General features: G+C 37.5%; 1 protein-coding gene across 1 annotated transcript; it reads left to right on the top strand.

The window, feature by feature from the left end:
* The first annotated feature begins 4372 nt into the window (after window positions 1-4372).
* Window positions 4373-11448, top strand: LOC120426744 (uncharacterized). The gene is made up of 10 exons (XM_039591521.2): window positions 4373-4525; window positions 4587-4661; window positions 4721-5033; window positions 5105-5193; window positions 5302-5544; window positions 9375-9627; window positions 9687-10303; window positions 10357-10679; window positions 10735-10826; window positions 10880-11448. The coding sequence occupies exons 1-10, from the start codon at window positions 4465-4467 to the stop codon at window positions 11427-11429; spliced, it is 2616 nt and encodes an 871-aa protein (XP_039447455.1). The 5' UTR covers window positions 4373-4464; the 3' UTR covers window positions 11430-11448.
* Window positions 11449-18188: the final 6740 nt, after the last annotated feature.

Genomic DNA, 18188 nt, shown 5'->3' with positions numbered 1-18188 from the left:
AAAGTCAAAAGATTTTGGGGGTATTTGTCACAAGAGAATAATTTGTAGTTTGAAAATAGTTAAAAAGCAGTGCACTGCAGTGGTCTTCAGCCAGTTGAACCTCTTAGGCTATTTTGGCTGCACAAACATTAATAAAAAATAAATGTAAATTTAAAAATAAATTTGAATTTTGATAAAGCTAATTCATGTGATTTTTAAACGTTATCCAATGTAAAAAAAACCATTCAACTCAACCAGCGATGGAAGAATCATCATCAGAAGAAAATCTTTGAACGCTCATCACGAGAAAAAATCGGAAGGGAGCATGGCTCTCCTCTCTCGCGTAAGAAAGATCGGTAAAAGGATTCTGAAAAAATCATCATCTTGATTATTCGGCAGAACATCTTTTTCACTACTACAAGAGTAGGTGTAACGTCACTTTTTTTGTAAATGGGCAATGTGTGTGAACGAAACGAAATAAATTGATGTCAGTGGTGCTAACATGGAGATTCACAAAAAATCAACAACTGATTGATTTTCTTTTTGAAGTTTGAGAGCGATTCGCTTTCGCGTATTTTTCCTCCTCTCTCTTTCGCGGGTGAAGAATGTTCGCAAGCGAAATAGATTTGTTTGCGATTATTCCATCCCTGAACTCAACACTTCTCATTAAACATCAACTTCTTCTCAAAATATCAATATGTGATATGATTAATAGATTTTATATCAAACAAGATTTTTTTCATCATTACAGTTACGCTTATTTGTTTCAGGCAAGCACTGAACAAATAGAAAAAAAAACTTTTTAAACATCAGAAAATATTTTAATAATATATTGCATCTGGAAAAATATTAAAAATGTTCTCGTGCGTTGAAAATTTCAATAACTAAGATTTTTTTTATCTTGCAACAAAACAGTCAAATCTTCATTTTTTGTAACAATTAATTATTAATATTAATTAACTATAGTGAAATAGATGTTCTGCCGAATAATCAAGATGATGATTTTTTCAGAATCCTTTTACCGATCTTTCTTGCGCGAGAGAGATCTAAGATTTATCTATTATAAAACAAACTACAATAATATTTATATGAAATATGACGTAATATTGAATCAACTTAAAAACATTTGTTAAGGTGATTCAAACACCGTTAGGCCGTTGCAAATATTTTTTAAGTATCTCTCACCCTTCAGATGTGGTCCGAAAATTCAGGGGGCAAAAACATTTTTTTTACAAAACATAAAATTATGAAAGTAGATGCATAATTAACTAAAATCAATCTAATTTGCATTTTCGGCCATGGTAATAATATTCAGCATGGCTGGATTAAAAATGTCATAAATTTTTATAAAATTCCAATGTCCAGAACCGCACAAAAAAAATCACGCAATTTTTTTGTCAGTACATAGATATTTAGGAAACTTCAAATTGTTGATGAAACAGGAAATTTAATCAACTGAAAACAATATGAAATGCATTTTCCGACGTTGTTAATCATATTAACCATGTTTAGGCTAACTGAACATATCATAAATTTTGTGAAATACCGTATCGTATCACAAAAAAAAAACGTCATGAACAAAAATTTAGTCAATTCTTAAATTTTTTGAAACTAGGTATTTGTCCCTATTTTGGGCCTACTAAGCCGAGCGCACTTTTAATTTGAAGTGTTCTCAAAGGCTGCTTTAGGCAGCCTTGCTTATATTACATGAATAAGTTGGTTTTTTAATGCTAATGCTCGTACTTAATAACATTTTTGATAAAAATACTTTATATCGCTGTATAAGCCCGAGAAACTAAAACATTTTTTTGCCCTATTTTGGGGATATTGCACCTAGCATACGACCTTCTTTGTGCATATTTTCGGCCTACCTTCTGGTTGGCTGAAATCTCGAAGCACGTGGCGGACCTTTTTGACGTACGGTTCATCCCCAGCTCGTACAGTACAGCCGCACAAATTCGGTCGACAAACATGCTTAATCATTGTGATGTTTTAAGCCATAAATCAACATTAGAATGATTGATTTCATGTGCATTACATTCATAAGTAGCATGGGCATCATTTAATCATTCATATATGAGTTTTAAACATTATTAAACATTTGTTGCATAGCCAAACAAAAAACCCGTAATATGCGAGAAAGACTGTAACATGTGAAAGGCGCACAAACACTGTCACAGTTTGGAGAAGTGTCAAATGTGCTGTATATACATCCATGCTCTTCGAGATGGACGAAGTAACTTTAATTAACAATTCAAGTGATTTGGTGGCAGTTTAGTGATTGTTTTTGCAACGGGATTGTGGCACCCACCAATAAAAACATTTTGCTGGTGGTTGGAGATTCGAGGGACGGCTCTCATTCGTGTGCTGAGCGACGAATGCCGTGACGCTGAGTGTCAACAAGCGGTAAGCAAAAGTGATGAAAATTTTGGACCTAATGGGCAAGTAGCAATTTGCCAAGAAAAAAGTGAAGAGTGATATATTTATTGCATTATTTCTAATTTAAGAGGACAAAGTGAATTATTCTTGCCCACCAAAATGAAGATAATGACAGCACGAAACATTTTCAATTGGAAGATTCTTGCCAGATTTGGTGAAAGGCACAATTTCGTTGAATTAAATTTGATAGAACCAAAATAGATACTAGGCCCAAAATAGGGACAAATACTCTGTTTTCATTCATCATTCAACCCTGAGAAAATGTATAGTTTAATAGATCTTATTCGAAAATGAGTTTAAACTGATTCATTACTTCGTGAATTACGTGTACAGTTAATACTCGATTATTAAAAGGCCTTGACAAAATTTCAATTTCGGATAATCGTGTCAGGTTTTTTTTATTTTTGATTGTCGTGTACCCCTAAACTGCCCATGATCGCATAAATGTCCCATATGCATTTTCAACAAGTTGAGAAAACGAGCTTGGAAGTTTGAAAAACGTTTTCTCATTAATTTTAAATATACAACAGTTATACTCAAAAATCATTCAACATAGTTCTCAAACATGCTCTTGTTTATGCTTTTGATAAGTTTGTATTGAAATTAGTCTTTATTTTTCTCTTTCAATTCAAAAAAGTACGCATGATGGGACCTGGTATGTGAACATTTTCTACATAGTGCATCAATATGTTCGCAAACCAGCCCGATCGCAGCATGCTGCCTAGGTAACCCCAGTAGTAAACAAATTTTTCAGCAGAAAATGGAGAAAATTTGCATTCTTTTAAAATGATTGAATCAGCCATTTGGGAGATTTGTGTAACCGTGAAATTGATGAAAACCCTTAAAGATGGCCGGCCTGTATAATTGCTGACTATATTTAAAAGATTGGAGTATCCGAAATGTATGTTCAGGACATAATATTTTGTAGAGGGACTGGTTTGTGAACATTATCACGATGGGACCAACCGGACCCTAAGATGATAGTTTTCGTGAGTTGCGCGTATTCACCGACAGATGGCAAGTGGGCCTCGTCGAAGTCCGCCCATCAAATACGCAACTCAAAATTTGCATAGGAAACTTTTTTTTCGTGACGGCTTTCGCGGCACGCTCACTTCAAATGTTCTAGACTAATATTTGAACGTGGCGTATCTCTAAAAAAGTTTTTAAAGAAAATGATTGCAGAATGCTTATTTTGTCGTTTGAAACCAAAACAAGGCAAAAACTATATTTATTTAAATTATTAGCCATTTTCAAAAGTTTGGCTAGATAATATCGAAGGCCGCTGGGCCCACAAAACAGGGTACGCTCAGTTTGTATGGGAGCTGTCAACATGCTCCCGGGCTGGATGGAACTCATATTTGAACATTTTTCAGATGGGACAAACAAATTTGTCGTTGATTACTGAATTTCTGGAACAAAGTGGTAAATATTATTAGTTTAGCTTAAAGGAACACAACAAACGAAGCTTTTCCAATATCTAAGTCAAAATCGACAAAAATGCATATGGGACATTTATGCGAACATGGGCAGTAAACTACACTACAGTGATTTTGAAATTTTACACCAAAATGGCGGTCCTTTTAATTCCGCTATATATTATAGCGTGGGCAGCACAGAAGAGCTCGGCAGGCCACATGTAGCCCGAGGGCCGTAGTTTGGTGACCACTATTTGAATGTTTTATTTTAATTTTTATTATTTGTTTAAATATGTTTTGTTTCAGCGCCAAAAATATTATAAAATATTTCTGTGTAACTGTGATGCAATGAAACTCGATTGATTTCTTGGGATTTCCCTACTTCCACGTGTGTTATCATTTTATGTAATCAAACAGCTCAATTTCATTAAACACCATCGTTAATCACTATCACTGTTTTGTTTACTACGGCCTCAACTCACTCTTTACAGCTGAAGTTGACTCAATCTCTGTAGCCAGCGTGTCGCGCCTCTCAGCTGTACCACAGTCGCAGTATCATTTTGCGCCTCGTGGAGTGTAGATCGCTTTGAGTTCTTTGAAGAACAACCTGTGAATTTCAAGGACCGGCGAAATGCTGTTGAACCTGTTGTTGCTACTGTTCTGTACGGTTGATTGTGGTTTCGTTAATGGAGGTGATCTCTTGATTGATTGGTGATTTGTTGGTTCGGTTTAATGGTTTTAAAATAATTGCAGAACTTATGCCCGAAACGGTGGAGTCGCTGCTGTCCCTCAACCCTCTGATGCCCAACGATGAACAAAGTGTGAAAGGTAGTTTATCTGGTTATCTGGCAAGAACTTTCCCATTAAAACGAGAACCCTTTCAACAGACTGCCCCTTCACGTACTACCCGTTCGCGAAGCAGACCTTGGCCAGTTCGATCTTCAGCGAGCGCTATCAGGACAATACGTTCGCCCATGTCGTCAAGCTTGACACTGCGATCGCAGAAGGCGACGATGGCGGTGAAGCATGCCTTGGAGCGATCGTAGATCCCGGCTACATTCTGACCACGAAACGGTGTGCATCGCAGCAACCGCAGACGATCAGCTTCCACAACGCCAGCCTACCGCGACGGGGCGTCCAATCGACGCGGTATCATCTGACCGCGGATGTGGCTTTGCTGCAGCTGAAAACTAGATTAAGGTGACGATCAACACCGCGCGCTCTGGTTATTTTCCATATGGCGCCATTTACGATCGTTTGATCTTTTGCAGCATCGACAACCAGGTGACGCCGGCCTGCTTTTGGAGTGGTGACGCGTCAACCGTGGCCGGGTTTCCCAATCTGCAGCGCATCAGCCGTGGTAATTCCCAGTCCGAGATCTTCACGCTTTACATACCTGCCCTAGAACTTGTTTGCGATCGGCGATTTGTGACGTAAAACGAAATAACTCTCCGCGCGCATATTTCAGATACGCTGACGGGAGGCTTGCGGGTTCAACGTACCAAGTGTCCACTAGCGGGACGGGAGCGGTGTTACGGTGACGTCAAGCGGAATTCCACCGCCGGGCTGGTGCAGATTCAGGCCGTGTCGAACTATCGGCAGCACCCGTTTGTGGTGGCGCTGGGTCACGGTGGAGATGGAGTGATGCTGGAGGTGGCGTCGATCGCGCACTGGATTCAGGAGGAAACGGGAACTTCAGTTGATGGGATTGGTAAGTAGAAAGGTTCTTTAGTTAGCTTAAATATTTATCTATGATGGCGAAGTGATTTCGATCGAAAAAATGATAGTTCAATTTTGTTGGCCCAAAATTTATAAAATTTCAAACATTATGATAAAAATGTCCAAAAAGATTAAAGAATAATATGAAATTTAAAAAAAAATAGTTCAGGAGCGAGTTTTTCACCAATGAAAAACAGGCCGTATCGAGGTGCTCCGATTTGGATGTAACGTTCAGTGTTTGTTTGTCTACACATGAGATGAACTCATGCCAAATATGAGCCCTCTACGACAAAGAGAAGTGGGGCAAAACGGGCATTGAAGTTTGAGGTCCAAAAAACATAAAAAATCTTAAAATTACTCGCATTTTCGTAAAACTTCATCAATTCCAACTCTCCTAGATGCATTCGAAAGGTCTTTTGAATCACTTCAAAATGTGCTATATACATCCAGGATTGGTTTAACTTTTTCTCATAGATTTTGCTAATTACTGTTAAAAATTGATTTTTGCCTTCCTCACCTCACTGAGGCAAGGCTATAAAATCACTCGAAAAATGAACTTCTTAAATACGACTCCTAGATATACCTTCACGTATACCTATCGACGCAGAATCAAATTCTGAACAAATGTCTGTGGGGATGTGTGTAGACATGATTTTTTTCCACACGATTATCTCAGAACTGGCTGAACCGATTTTGGCCGGATTCGCCTTATTCTGTTCGTTTTGGGGTCCCCTACGACCCTATTAAATTTTATTCTGTTTAGTGAAGTACTTTTAAAGTGATGCCAAGAAAAAGTTTTTTTGTAGCTACAAAAAAGGGTGATTTTTGCATAACCTCAAAGGCCGGGTCTTTTTGCTTACGCGCGAGAGTCGCGCAGCATGCGTAGGGATTTCGATCTGACCACGTGGGAGATTGGCAGCCACACCCCCTTGCATGCGTATCGCACGGTTGCCACATTGCTCATGCAGTGTCTGCGTCTCTTCTGGAAAAAATCTGTATTAATTATGTTGCTGCACCATTTTATCTCGACAAAGATTTACACGAACTTTTTACTGAAATATATAACTCATGAGACTTTTCTCCTTTATTTTGGAGAGTTGGTAAAAAAAAAGAATTGAAAAATGCTGTTCAAGTAAAATCAATATTTATAAAAAAATAAATGAAAAAAAACTCTTAAATTAATTTGTAAATACAACATGAATGCGAGGAAGGCACCAACCACCTTAAGGTGGATTAAGTAACGTTTTTTAAAACCATAATAACTTTTTGAAACAGTCTCCAACTTCCATACTCCAATAGGTCAAAAGTTAGGGATTCCCTAACTTATAATAAGGCTTATAATAAGCCTGTGGAATTAACTTTTTGGCCAATAGCAGTTTTTCTCATAGTTTTACGATTTTTCTAAAACAAACATTTTTTAACGTTAACTTTTGCCCTGTAGTCCAACAAGATGGCACGGGAATTTTCACGTTAGTTTGAGGTGTTGGAGTTATGAATTTCATTTAGAAGAAAATTAAACAAAACATTTCTGAAAAAAGTGAGATTTAGTTTACCCTGTGATCAGGACCCGAAAGACTCATAGTAAAAAGGTCCTTAATAAAAACAAAAAAAAAATTACCCTGTGATCAATACGTCATATGCTGTATCAGGAAGCGAATACCTGTTTGTCCCCTAATCACACAAAATGTAAACAAATAGTTTTATTAATTCTAAATGGTAATTCCAACAACTCAAACTAATGTGAAATTAAAAAAAAATTAAAAAAAAAGAATTTAAAGAATTTAAAAAATTTAAAGAATTTAAAGAATTTAAAGAATTTAAAGAATTTAAAGAATTTAAAGAATTTAAAGAATTTAAAGAATTTAAAGAATTTAAAGAATTTAAAGAATTTAAAGAATTTAAAGAATTTAAAGAATTTAAAGAATTTAAAGAATTTAAAGAATTTAAAGAATTTAAAGAATTTAAAGAATTTAAAGAATTTAAAGAATTTAAAGAATTTAAAGAATTTAAAGAATTTAAAGAATTTAAAGAATTTAAAGAATTTAAAGAATTTAAAGAATTTAAAGAGTTTAAAGAATTTAAAGAATTTAAAGAATTCAAAGAATTTAAAGAACTTAAAGAATTTAAAGAATTTAAAGAATTTAAAGAATTTAAAGAATTTAAAGAATTTAAAGAATTTAAAGAATTTAAAGAATTTAAAGAATTTAAAGAATTTAAAGAATTTAAAGAATTTAAAGAATTTAAAGAATTTAAAGAATTTAAAGAATTTAAAGAATTTAAAGAATTTAAAGAATTTAAAGAATTTAAAGAATTTAAAGAATTTAAAGAATTTAAAGAATTTAAAGAATTTAAAGAATTTAAAGAATTTAAAGAATTTAAAGAATTTAAAGAATTTAAAGAATTTAAAGAATTTAAAGAATTTAAAGAATTTAAAGAATTTAAAGAATTTAAAGAATTTAAAGAATTTAAAGAATTTAAAGAATTTAAAGAATTTAAAGAATTTAAAGAATTTAAAGAATTTAAAGAATTTAAAGAATTTAAAGAATTTAAAGAATTTAAAGAATTTAAAGAATTTAAAGAATTTAAAGAATTTAAAGAATTTAAAGAATTTAGAGAATTTAAAGAATTTAAAGAATTTAAAGAATTTAAAGAATTTAAAGAATTTAAAGAATTTAAAGAATTTAAAGAATTTAAAGAATTTAAAGAATTTAAAGAATTTAAAGAATTTAAAGAATTTAAAGAATTTAAAGAATTTAAAGAATTTAAAGAATTTAAAGAATTTAAAGAATTTAAAGAATTTAAAGAATTTAAAGAATTTAAAGAATTTAAAGAATTTAAAGAATTTAAAGAATTTAAAGAATTTAAAGAATTTAAAGAATTTAAAGAATTTAAAGAATTTAAAGAATTTAAAGAATTTAAAGAATTTAAAGAATTTAAAGAATTTAAAGAATTTAAAGAATTTAAAGAATTTAAAGAATTTAAAGAATTTAAAGAATTTAAAGAATTTAAAGAATTTAAAGAATTTAAAGAATTTAAAGAATTTAAAGAATTTAAAGAATTTAAAGCATTTAAAGAATTTAAAGAATTTAAAGAATTTAAAGAATTTAAAGAATTTAAAGAATTTAAAGAATTTAAAGAATTTAAAGAATTTAAAGAATTTAAAGAATTTAAAGAATTTAAAGAATTTAAAGAATTTAAAGAATTTAAAGAATTTAAAGCATTTAAAGAATTTAAAGAATTTAAAGAATTTAAAGAATTTAAAGAATTTAAAGAATTTAAAGAATTTAAAGAATTTAAAGAATTTAAAGAATTTAAAGAATTTAAAGAATTTAAAGAATTTAAAGAATTTAAAGAATTTAAAGAATTTAAAGAATTTAAAGAATTTAAAGAATTTAAAAAAATTAAAGAATTTAAAGAATTTAAAGAATTTAAAGAATTTAAAGAATTTAAAGAATTTAAAGAATTTAAAGAATTTAAAGAATTTAAAGAATTTAAAGAATTTAAAGAATTTAAAGAATTTAAAGAATTTAAAGAATTTAAAGAATTTAAAGAATTTAAAGAATTTAAAGAATTTAAAGAATTTAAAGAATTTAAAGAATTTAAAGAATTTAAAGAATTAAAAGAATTTAAAGAATTTAAAGAATTTAAAGAATTTAAAGAATTTAAAGAATTTAAAGAATTTAAAGAAATTAAAGAATTTAAAGAATTTAAAGAATTTAAAAAATTTAAAGAATTTAAAGAATTTAAAGAACTTTTGAGATTCGATTTAAAATTTTTTTAGTTATTGTTTAATAAAACAACTTTATTCAAAATTGTTTGCAGATTGCGCCCTCCGGTACGCCCAGTACCGACAGTACGACGATCGCGTAACCGCCCATCGTGCCGAGAGCTACCAGTCGATCCAGCTCCAGAATGCCCACTTCGCCCCAACCATGGCCAACGGCTACCGCGTATCGATCGGCTTTTACACCGAAGATCCGACCCGCGAGTCCGTCATCACGTACGCGTGCTACGGCACGCTGCTGCACCGGCAGTACGTCCTGACGGCGGCCAGCTGTCTCGAGGAGTACAGGAAGTAAGGATCGCTTGATCTTTTGAACGATTGATGATTTGATAACTGTTATACCTTCACAGCCACTCGATCATTGTTCGAGCGAATGAGGTCACCAAGTTGACACCCGCCAAAGTTGGGGAATTTCGCGTCGTCGAGGACAGCCACTATCTGGACGAAGCCTACGTAGCGCGAGTTCATCTCCACCCGGAGTTCAGCGAGGTTCCGCTAAGGAACGATTTGGCTCTGCTGCAGTTGGACATCAACGAATTCAGCTTCGAAAAGAGTTTCAAGCCGGCTTGCCTGTGGCCGCGGGATTCGTTCAAGCTGCAAGAGTTTCAGACGAGTGGTCATGGTCCGCGAAGATCTACCGAGGTTCGCGCGGATGAATCGCTGCTGAGTGATAGAAGGTTGACTGAACTTTACGTGATATCGAAACCTTTGACAGATGGTTGTCCGTTGAACTTAACGGCGAACCAGATTTGTGTAGGGGATTCCGTGACAATCGTGCCGAGAACATGCGAGCTGAACAGAGGATCGGCGATGTCTCGGGAGATTTGGGTGTTGAACAGCAATATCTTTGATTACGTCTTTGCGATCGCAAGTAAGGGTGAGAACTGCGGCTTCAATACACCGGCGACGTTCACCAAAATTGCACCGTACATAAACTGGATCGATAGCGTCATGTTTAAAGGGCAGGGTAAGATCTTCGATCTTGGGATCTTTCATGATCAAACATAACCTCAATTCCAGTGACGTACAATGACTCCACCGTGTACTACGGAGACGAATGCTCTTCCAAATCCGGCCAAAGTGGAGTTTGCTTAACCCTGCAGGAATGCCCGGGAATGGTTGATCGCGCTCGGCACAACAAGATGGATCTTCTGCAAGCTTCATGTGGATTCGAGAAAGACGTTTCACTCGTTTGCTGCTCAACGGAGGATGCCGTTGGAGCGGACTCCGGTGATGATCTGCGGGACGTAGTGGAAGAAATTGTAAACTGTCCCAACTTGTACGACGACTTGAGAGCGAATCGATCGCCGTACAAACTTCGCGGAGGTAGTCCGACAGCGGCGGTAATGTCTTGCATTGAATTTGAAAAACTTGTTATACTAATACGATCTGTTACAGGGAGTAGTTGTTTCAAACTCTTCAAATCACAACTGTTACGCTACACTGATTTCGAAAAGATTTCTGATCACTTCTGCTAGTTGCTTCGAAAGGTAAAAAAGAGTAACTCTTGCTAAAAGCATCGAAGATCATCGATCTCTTTCAGATTCCCATCGACTTCGGCAACACTGTTCCGAATTGGTCGCAAAGAGGTTCAACAATCACCCATTGTGGATGCCTTCCCACATCCAAAGTATGACGCCCTCCACGACAGTGGCAACATTGCCGTACTCAAACTCGCCACCCCAGTCTCCATCAACCGGGAGGTGATCCCGGCCTGTCTGTGGCACAACGAGTCTCATGTACCGTTCCTGCTGGAGATCGCCGGACGGAACTCCACCAACGTCACGGTGGACATCTCGACGTATCCGCTGTACCGGAAGGCGTGCGATGCCGAGCTAGTCGCAAGAATGTCCCACCTCGAGTTGTGCGTTATGTACGACGGGTCTTCGCGGAGTTCGAGCAGGATGATCTGCGAAGATCAAGGGATTGGGATCTACAACTACTTTGCGAGAGGATTGTACGAGCTGCAGGTGTCGTACTTGGTGGGTGTATTCAACCGGGGAACCGGCTGTGAGCTGGACGGCATCGGCGTATTTACCAGGATCAGTAGCTACTTTCAGTGGATTAAGACTGTTGTGTACAGAAATCTTTGAATAAATTTTCATACTTGAATTTGGGTCATGATTTAAATTATGTTGACAGATGACAGTTTAACAGATTGAAGGAGGTATTAGAAAACTCGTACTTTTTGACAGTTTGCCTGCTTTGTTTATGTGCCTGCATTTGTTTGCTGAAACCTCATCCTGCTTCATTTTGCTTTGTTTGCCAGTTGGTCGCAAACAAGTTTGCGAGCTTGGCAAACTGTCAAACACGAAAAAGTGTGAGTTTGTTTGTCATAGTCTAATACCTTTTTGAGAGCTTGACAGATTGACAGTTTGATAATTCAACAGTTTGATAGATTGACATTCATTGCTTTCCTGACATCATCCGTCGAACAAAGCAACTCCGGTAGATTGTCAAGCTGACAGCTTTTGAAAAACTCGAAATGGCGCAAAGCTCTGCGTCCAACGTCGCCGTTCGACGGACAATCTTGTTCTAGGTTTGACTGTTTGATAAATTGACAGTTTTATTAACTGAAAGATTGACAAATTGACCGATTGATAGATTGAAAGTTTGACAGTTTGACAGGTTGACAAATTGATAGTTAGACAGAGTACATCGAACGAATCTCTCGTTGATTTCTCAAATAACAATGAAGAAATGCAGTTGACACCTTAACATTGAGGTCCGCAACTGGAGTGAGTCGTCACTAGTCGCCACCCTGTCCGTTGGTTCACATCTGCGCTGACAACCGGCCGTGGGTTCCATCATCCAAAGAAAACCTGCCACTGCTGCTGCTCCGTCAAACTGCCTTCATCAAATTCCTCAAGAAAGCTCGCACCACCCACATCCGAAGAAAAAAAATCTCTAATAGACAGTAATTTCATCACAAAATAACTTTCGATTTCGTTTGCCACGCAAAACTTGCCACTCTCTGGTGGCTGCGGCGTGAATAAACACAACTCTGGGAGGTGACCTCTCCCAGGAGTGACATAGATTGTTCAACCCAGCTCCGACCGAAAGTAACGAAAAAAGCGGCCCACAGGAAATTGAATTACCTTCAGTCGGGTGGAAGAAACGTGGCACATTTCAGCACCACGTGCCTCGCCGAGCGTCATGCGTCAACGTTTTGCCAGGACGAATCAGGACCACGGGCTTTGAAGACCCGGTTTTGGTTTGGATTTGATGGGACAAAACTCAAATTTTATTACATGTCAGTCGGAACGATGTCAGTCAGTGTCGTCAGCGTGTGTTCGGAATGATGTTGATTGCATATGTATAAATAATTCTGTTTGGAACGGAGGCGTTGATGATGATGTTCTTTGTTTTGTGAATTAATTTATAGGAATCATTTTATTGTTTGGCTTGTGGTGCAGTGGTTTGCATTGTTGCCTCTCACCCCATTTGGCCCGGGTTCGCTTAAAGTCAGCCCCGGTGGTATTTTTCGAGACGAGATTTATCTGATCACGCCTTCCTCAGTCCAGGTCGTCTCCCTGGGTTCTGTCTCGGTAAAGTCGCTGGTAGGCAGTTGGAATCACAATCCAAAGGTCGTTAGTTCGGATGCCCTGGGAGGATGGCTTTGGTGTAGAAAGAGGTTATCCATTGCCTCAACAATCAAGCCTTCGGACACCTAGTTTCGAGTAGGAATCTCGCATCGAGAACGCCAAGGCAATGCTATAGAGCGAACTTGGAGCGAACAATTTGATTTTATTTTTGATTGAGCCCGTTGCAAATATTTTTTCAAGTTTATGTTCCTCGGCTCTGACCTGACCAAAGTTGAGGGGAGCGGGGGGGGGGGGGGTGTTTTAGAATGCATTTTACACGCGTCCAATTGCTTTCCAATCATTAGTTTTCAAAATATCGAGGTATTGACGGAAATTAAAAAAAAAATTAACTGGTTTTCAGTTGATTAAACTTTAATTTTCATTAAAATTTTGAAGTTTTTCAAAAAAAAATAAATAAAAAAAATTTTCCCCCTGATTATTCAGGCCGACTTTGAAGGGGGGAAGGGGCGACATAAACTTTGAAAAATATTTGCAACGGCCTGAATGAAACTTCAAAAATTACTATTACTAAGATATTTTAGTTTTTTGATCCTGACATATTCATTCGAAAGCTCGAAAAGCTTGCGAAAAATCGACCAACAAAACAAACTTGATAAGGGGCTTTCAAAAAAGTACATACCTTGTTTTTAAAGAAAAGAAAACAAACATCAAAAGACTGCTGCTAAAATATTTAAATCAAGCTTTTTTCAAATGATGTCAAAAACAATGTAATGCATTCACCCTTAATACTCAAGACAATCTGTTACGGTCCTTGAAATATTCAAACAGATTTTATATTTTATCGGATCATTCCCACGGTGTGGCTCTGCTTCATTGGCATCCTACAATATTCAGGTCACACCGTATAAAAATAATAACAATCAAAATGTTTATTCGACAACCGGCAACTGGAAAACCAATCAAAACTGCTACATTGCACCGATTCATCCGACAGTAGCTAACAAATCTTGTTGTTGTTTCAAAGTTTCCGTAGAAACGGGGATTTCGGGGGACGGGACCACTCCACACCGGTTATTCAAACCTCCTGATACTCATCCAAATGAAGCTGGATGGAAGCATCTTGACGCAAAATCCAAGTCCGAGAGATAAAAGCTTTTTCCAACTTGACTGTTCTCCATTTTGCTCATACAACAATAAAAAAAAGAGGAAATAAAGGAAAACAGTCACTTGGAGCTGCTGCTCACTGTTCAATTTTCAATAAAGCTTATGCGCTTCGGGAGCACTTGGAGCTTCTCCGTCCTGACAAGCTGAAGTTTATATTTTTGAAATATGCACATTCCGAAGCAACATTCTTCTGCTGCAGTAGCTTTTGCTTGGAGGTTCTCTTTGCTTTGCTGCTGGTGCGTGTCAAGCTGGGAATCCCCTTTGCTGAGGGGTGGGAGGACAGAGGGAGGTTAATTCTACACGTGGTGTGGCGGGGCCAATGCTGTTGAAAGCGGCACCTTGCTTTGGCACCGAGTCAGTCAGCATAGTTTCGGGCTTTTGTTGTTTATTTATTTATCTGGGGGATCCGGGAGGGGGCAGGATCTCGAATGTGACGAGGATGATTCAAACTGGGTACACAGAAAATTTGTTGCGAACTTGTGGATACAGGATTTGTTGAAGTAAAAAATAGTTAGGAAACAGAAAACAGACAACAGACAACAGACAACAGACAACAGACAACAGACAACAGACAACAGACAACAGACAACAGACAACAGACAACAGACAACAGACAACAGACAACAGACAACAGGCACCAGACAACAGACAACAGACAACAGACAACAGACAACAGACAACAGACAACAGACAACAGACAACAGACAACAGACAACAGACAACAGACAACAGACAACAGACAACAGACAACAGACAACAGACAACAGACAACAGGCACCAGACAACAGACAACAGACAACAGACAACAGACAACAGACAACAGACAACAGACAACAGACAACAGACAACAGACAACAGACAACAGACAACAGACAACAGACAACAGACAACAGACAACAGACAACAGACAACAGACAACAGACAACAGACAACAGACAACAGACAACAGACAACAGACAACAGACAACAGACAACAGACAACAGACAACAGACAACAGACAACAGACAACAGACAACAGACAACAGACAACAGACAACAGACAACAGACAACAGACAACAGACAACAGACAACAGACAACAGACAACAGACAACAGACAACAGACAACAGACAACAGACAACAGACAACAGACAACAGACAACAGACAACAGACAACAGACAACAGACAACAGACAACAGACAACAGACAACAGACAACAGACAACAGACAACAGACAACAGACAACAGACAACAGACAACAGACAACAGACAACAGACAACAGACAACAGACAACAGACAACAGACAACAGACAACAGACAACAGACAACAGACAACAGACAACAGACAACAGACAACAGACAACAGACAACAGACAACAGACAACAGACAACAGACAACAGACAACAGACAACAGACAACAGACAACAGACAACAGACAACAGACAACAGACAACAGACAACAGACAACAGACAACAGACAACAGACAACAGACAACAGACAACAGACAACAGACAACAGACAACAGACAACAGACAACAGACAACAGACAACAGACAACAGACAACAGACAACAGACAACAGACAACAGACAACAGACAACAGACAACAGACAACAGACAACAGACAACAGACAACAGACAACAGACAACAGACAACAGACAACAGACAACAGACAACAAACAACAGACAACAGACAACAGACAACAGACAACAGACAACAGACAACAGACAACAGACAACAGACAACAGACAACAAAAGGCCAGACAAAAATCTTATTAGAACCAAATTGAAAAATGTTAAAAAAAAATACAAACATATTTATTTCTGAATCCAGATAACGTTCCAATGAGCGTGCATTGTCTTGCTTTCAATATCTCCAAACGGGTTCAGCAGCTTGCAGCAAGGCGGCAGAACAAGAAAACAGTTTATGCTTTTCTATTTTGCAAGAGATCGCTCCGTCAGAGGATTCTATGCTGTGCATCACGATATCCAATCAGGCATGATGGTTGGCCCTGTTTTTTTCTTCAATCCTCTCATCGTCCCACTCATCCAATGAGGGATTATTTATTTTGTTGTGTATGAGCGTAAAAGTGCACACTAGGCACTTTTGCTGCTTTTTTTTTGTTCTCACTTTAGCGAATCTCTATGAAGTTGAGGCACATCTTGACAGTTCACTATGCAAATGCAAAATTGGCCTACATTTTTGACGGATCCTTGCGCGCTGGGAAAATCCTTGAATGCGGGCGTGACTTTGGCGCAATAAAGCAGAATAGAATAGAGTGGGGTGGGCAACAACAGCCAGGGCAATGGCTGGAGTAGAAGCTACATAGTTTGATTGAAGTATTGACAATTTTCCTATTAAGATGCCCGAGGTTGATAAATTTCCAATTTTCTTTGGTTGAGGTTCGCGGTGTAGCGCGCGTTTTGGTGAAAGCTCGTTGAGGATAAAGGATGCGACGTTTTACTGAATAAAGGATTGGTAGTAAGAAAGTGGTTGGATTAAAGGTAAATGTTATGCTTTAAAGTGAGTCAAAGATATTTCAAAAACTAACTTAATCCACCTATGTGGTTGGAGCCTTCCTCACTCATTACCAACAATGGCTGATATGATGGGGTTGTACACAAATTTCATCTATTTTTTAGATCCGGAATAAAAAAAGTACATAAATATAACTTAAGAGGCCATATCTCGAGAACGGGTTGCCAGATCTTCAATGTGTTTGGACCGGTTGGAAAGGTATTTTGATAACCTAACCAACGATGGGTTGGTTGGTGGATCCGGACATAGTTTACATACATTTAAGTGAGATCCGGCTTTAAAAAGTACTCCAATATCACTTAAGCGGCCATATCTCGAGACAGGGTTGCCAGATCTTCAATGTTTTGGACTCGTTAGAAAGGTCTTTTGATAACCTAACCAACGATGGGTCGGATGGTGGATCCGGACATAGTTTACATACATTTAAGTGAGATCCGGCTTTCAAAAAGTACACCAATATCACTTAAGTGGCCATATCTCGAGACAGGGTTGCCAGATCTTCAATGTTTTGGACTCGTTGGAAAGGTCTTTTGATAACCTAACCAACGATGGGTTGGATGGTGGATCCGAACATAGTTTACATACATTTAAGTGAGATCCGGCTTTTAAAAAGTACATCAATATCACTTAAGTGACCATATCTCGAGACAGGGTTGCCAGATCTTCAATGTTTTTAATTCGTTGGAAAGGTCTTTTGATAACCTATCCAATAACCATAGTTTACATACATTTAAGCGAGATCCGGATATATGTGAAAACACATTTTTATAAATAACTTTTGAACTACTTATCGAAACTTCAATCTGTATAAAACTCGATCTATGGGACCCTAAACCAAGTCGAATGTAACAGGTTCGGGTCAAATCGGTTCAACCAGTGCCGAGAAACATGAGCTAGTTTGTTGGTCACATACATACATACACACACACATACACACAGACATTTGTTTAGTTTTCGATTCTGAGTCGATATGTATACATGAAGGTGGGTCTACGACGTTTTTATACAAAGTTCATTTTTAGAGCAGGATTATAGCCTTACCTCAGTGAGGAAGGCAAAACCAGTTCTTTCCGATAATGTACAAAAGCACTTTTCTCATCGCTCAAGCATCATTATTAGCCTCCAATGTTAGGGTCTATTGCCCCGATCGGATTACCCTTTTCCGGTTCAAAGCGGGGGGAGCAACCAAACCCCGAAATGGTCCCTCTGCTCACACATACCCATCCAAATTTTCACCGCAGAAGAAAAAGCTAAAGAATTTCCAAGCAGCAAAAAAGGTCCCAAACCGAAAAGAGTATTTATCTTGTTCACATAATTCTAGTCAATTTGAGTTATTGACTTTCTTGTGAAAAGACGGATATAGAAAAAAGAGTGCCCAAAGGGTTTCCCCGGCCAAGAATTTCCAAATGTGGGTGAAAAAGTGCCAAACCATGGCCAGCCAAACAAACACACAGAGAGTGATCCCAAATTCGTCCCCGAAGGGGTTTTTTTCCCGGGAATAAATCTCAAACGAAAGCAAATCGAATGTGGCGGTCTTTGAAACTTTTCGCGAACGAATCTGCTGATTTTGGTTTAAGAGCTGGGGAAGCTGGACAAAAGTCGAGCAAACTCTCGGCAAC

This window comes from Culex pipiens, chromosome 1 (assembly GCF_016801865.2).
Source record: "Culex pipiens pallens isolate TS chromosome 1, TS_CPP_V2, whole genome shotgun sequence".
NCBI classification, from domain to species: domain Eukaryota; kingdom Metazoa; phylum Arthropoda; class Insecta; order Diptera; family Culicidae; genus Culex; species Culex pipiens.
Note: the sequence above shows the minus strand (reverse complement) of the source record. Positions and strands in the feature narration are given on the sequence as shown.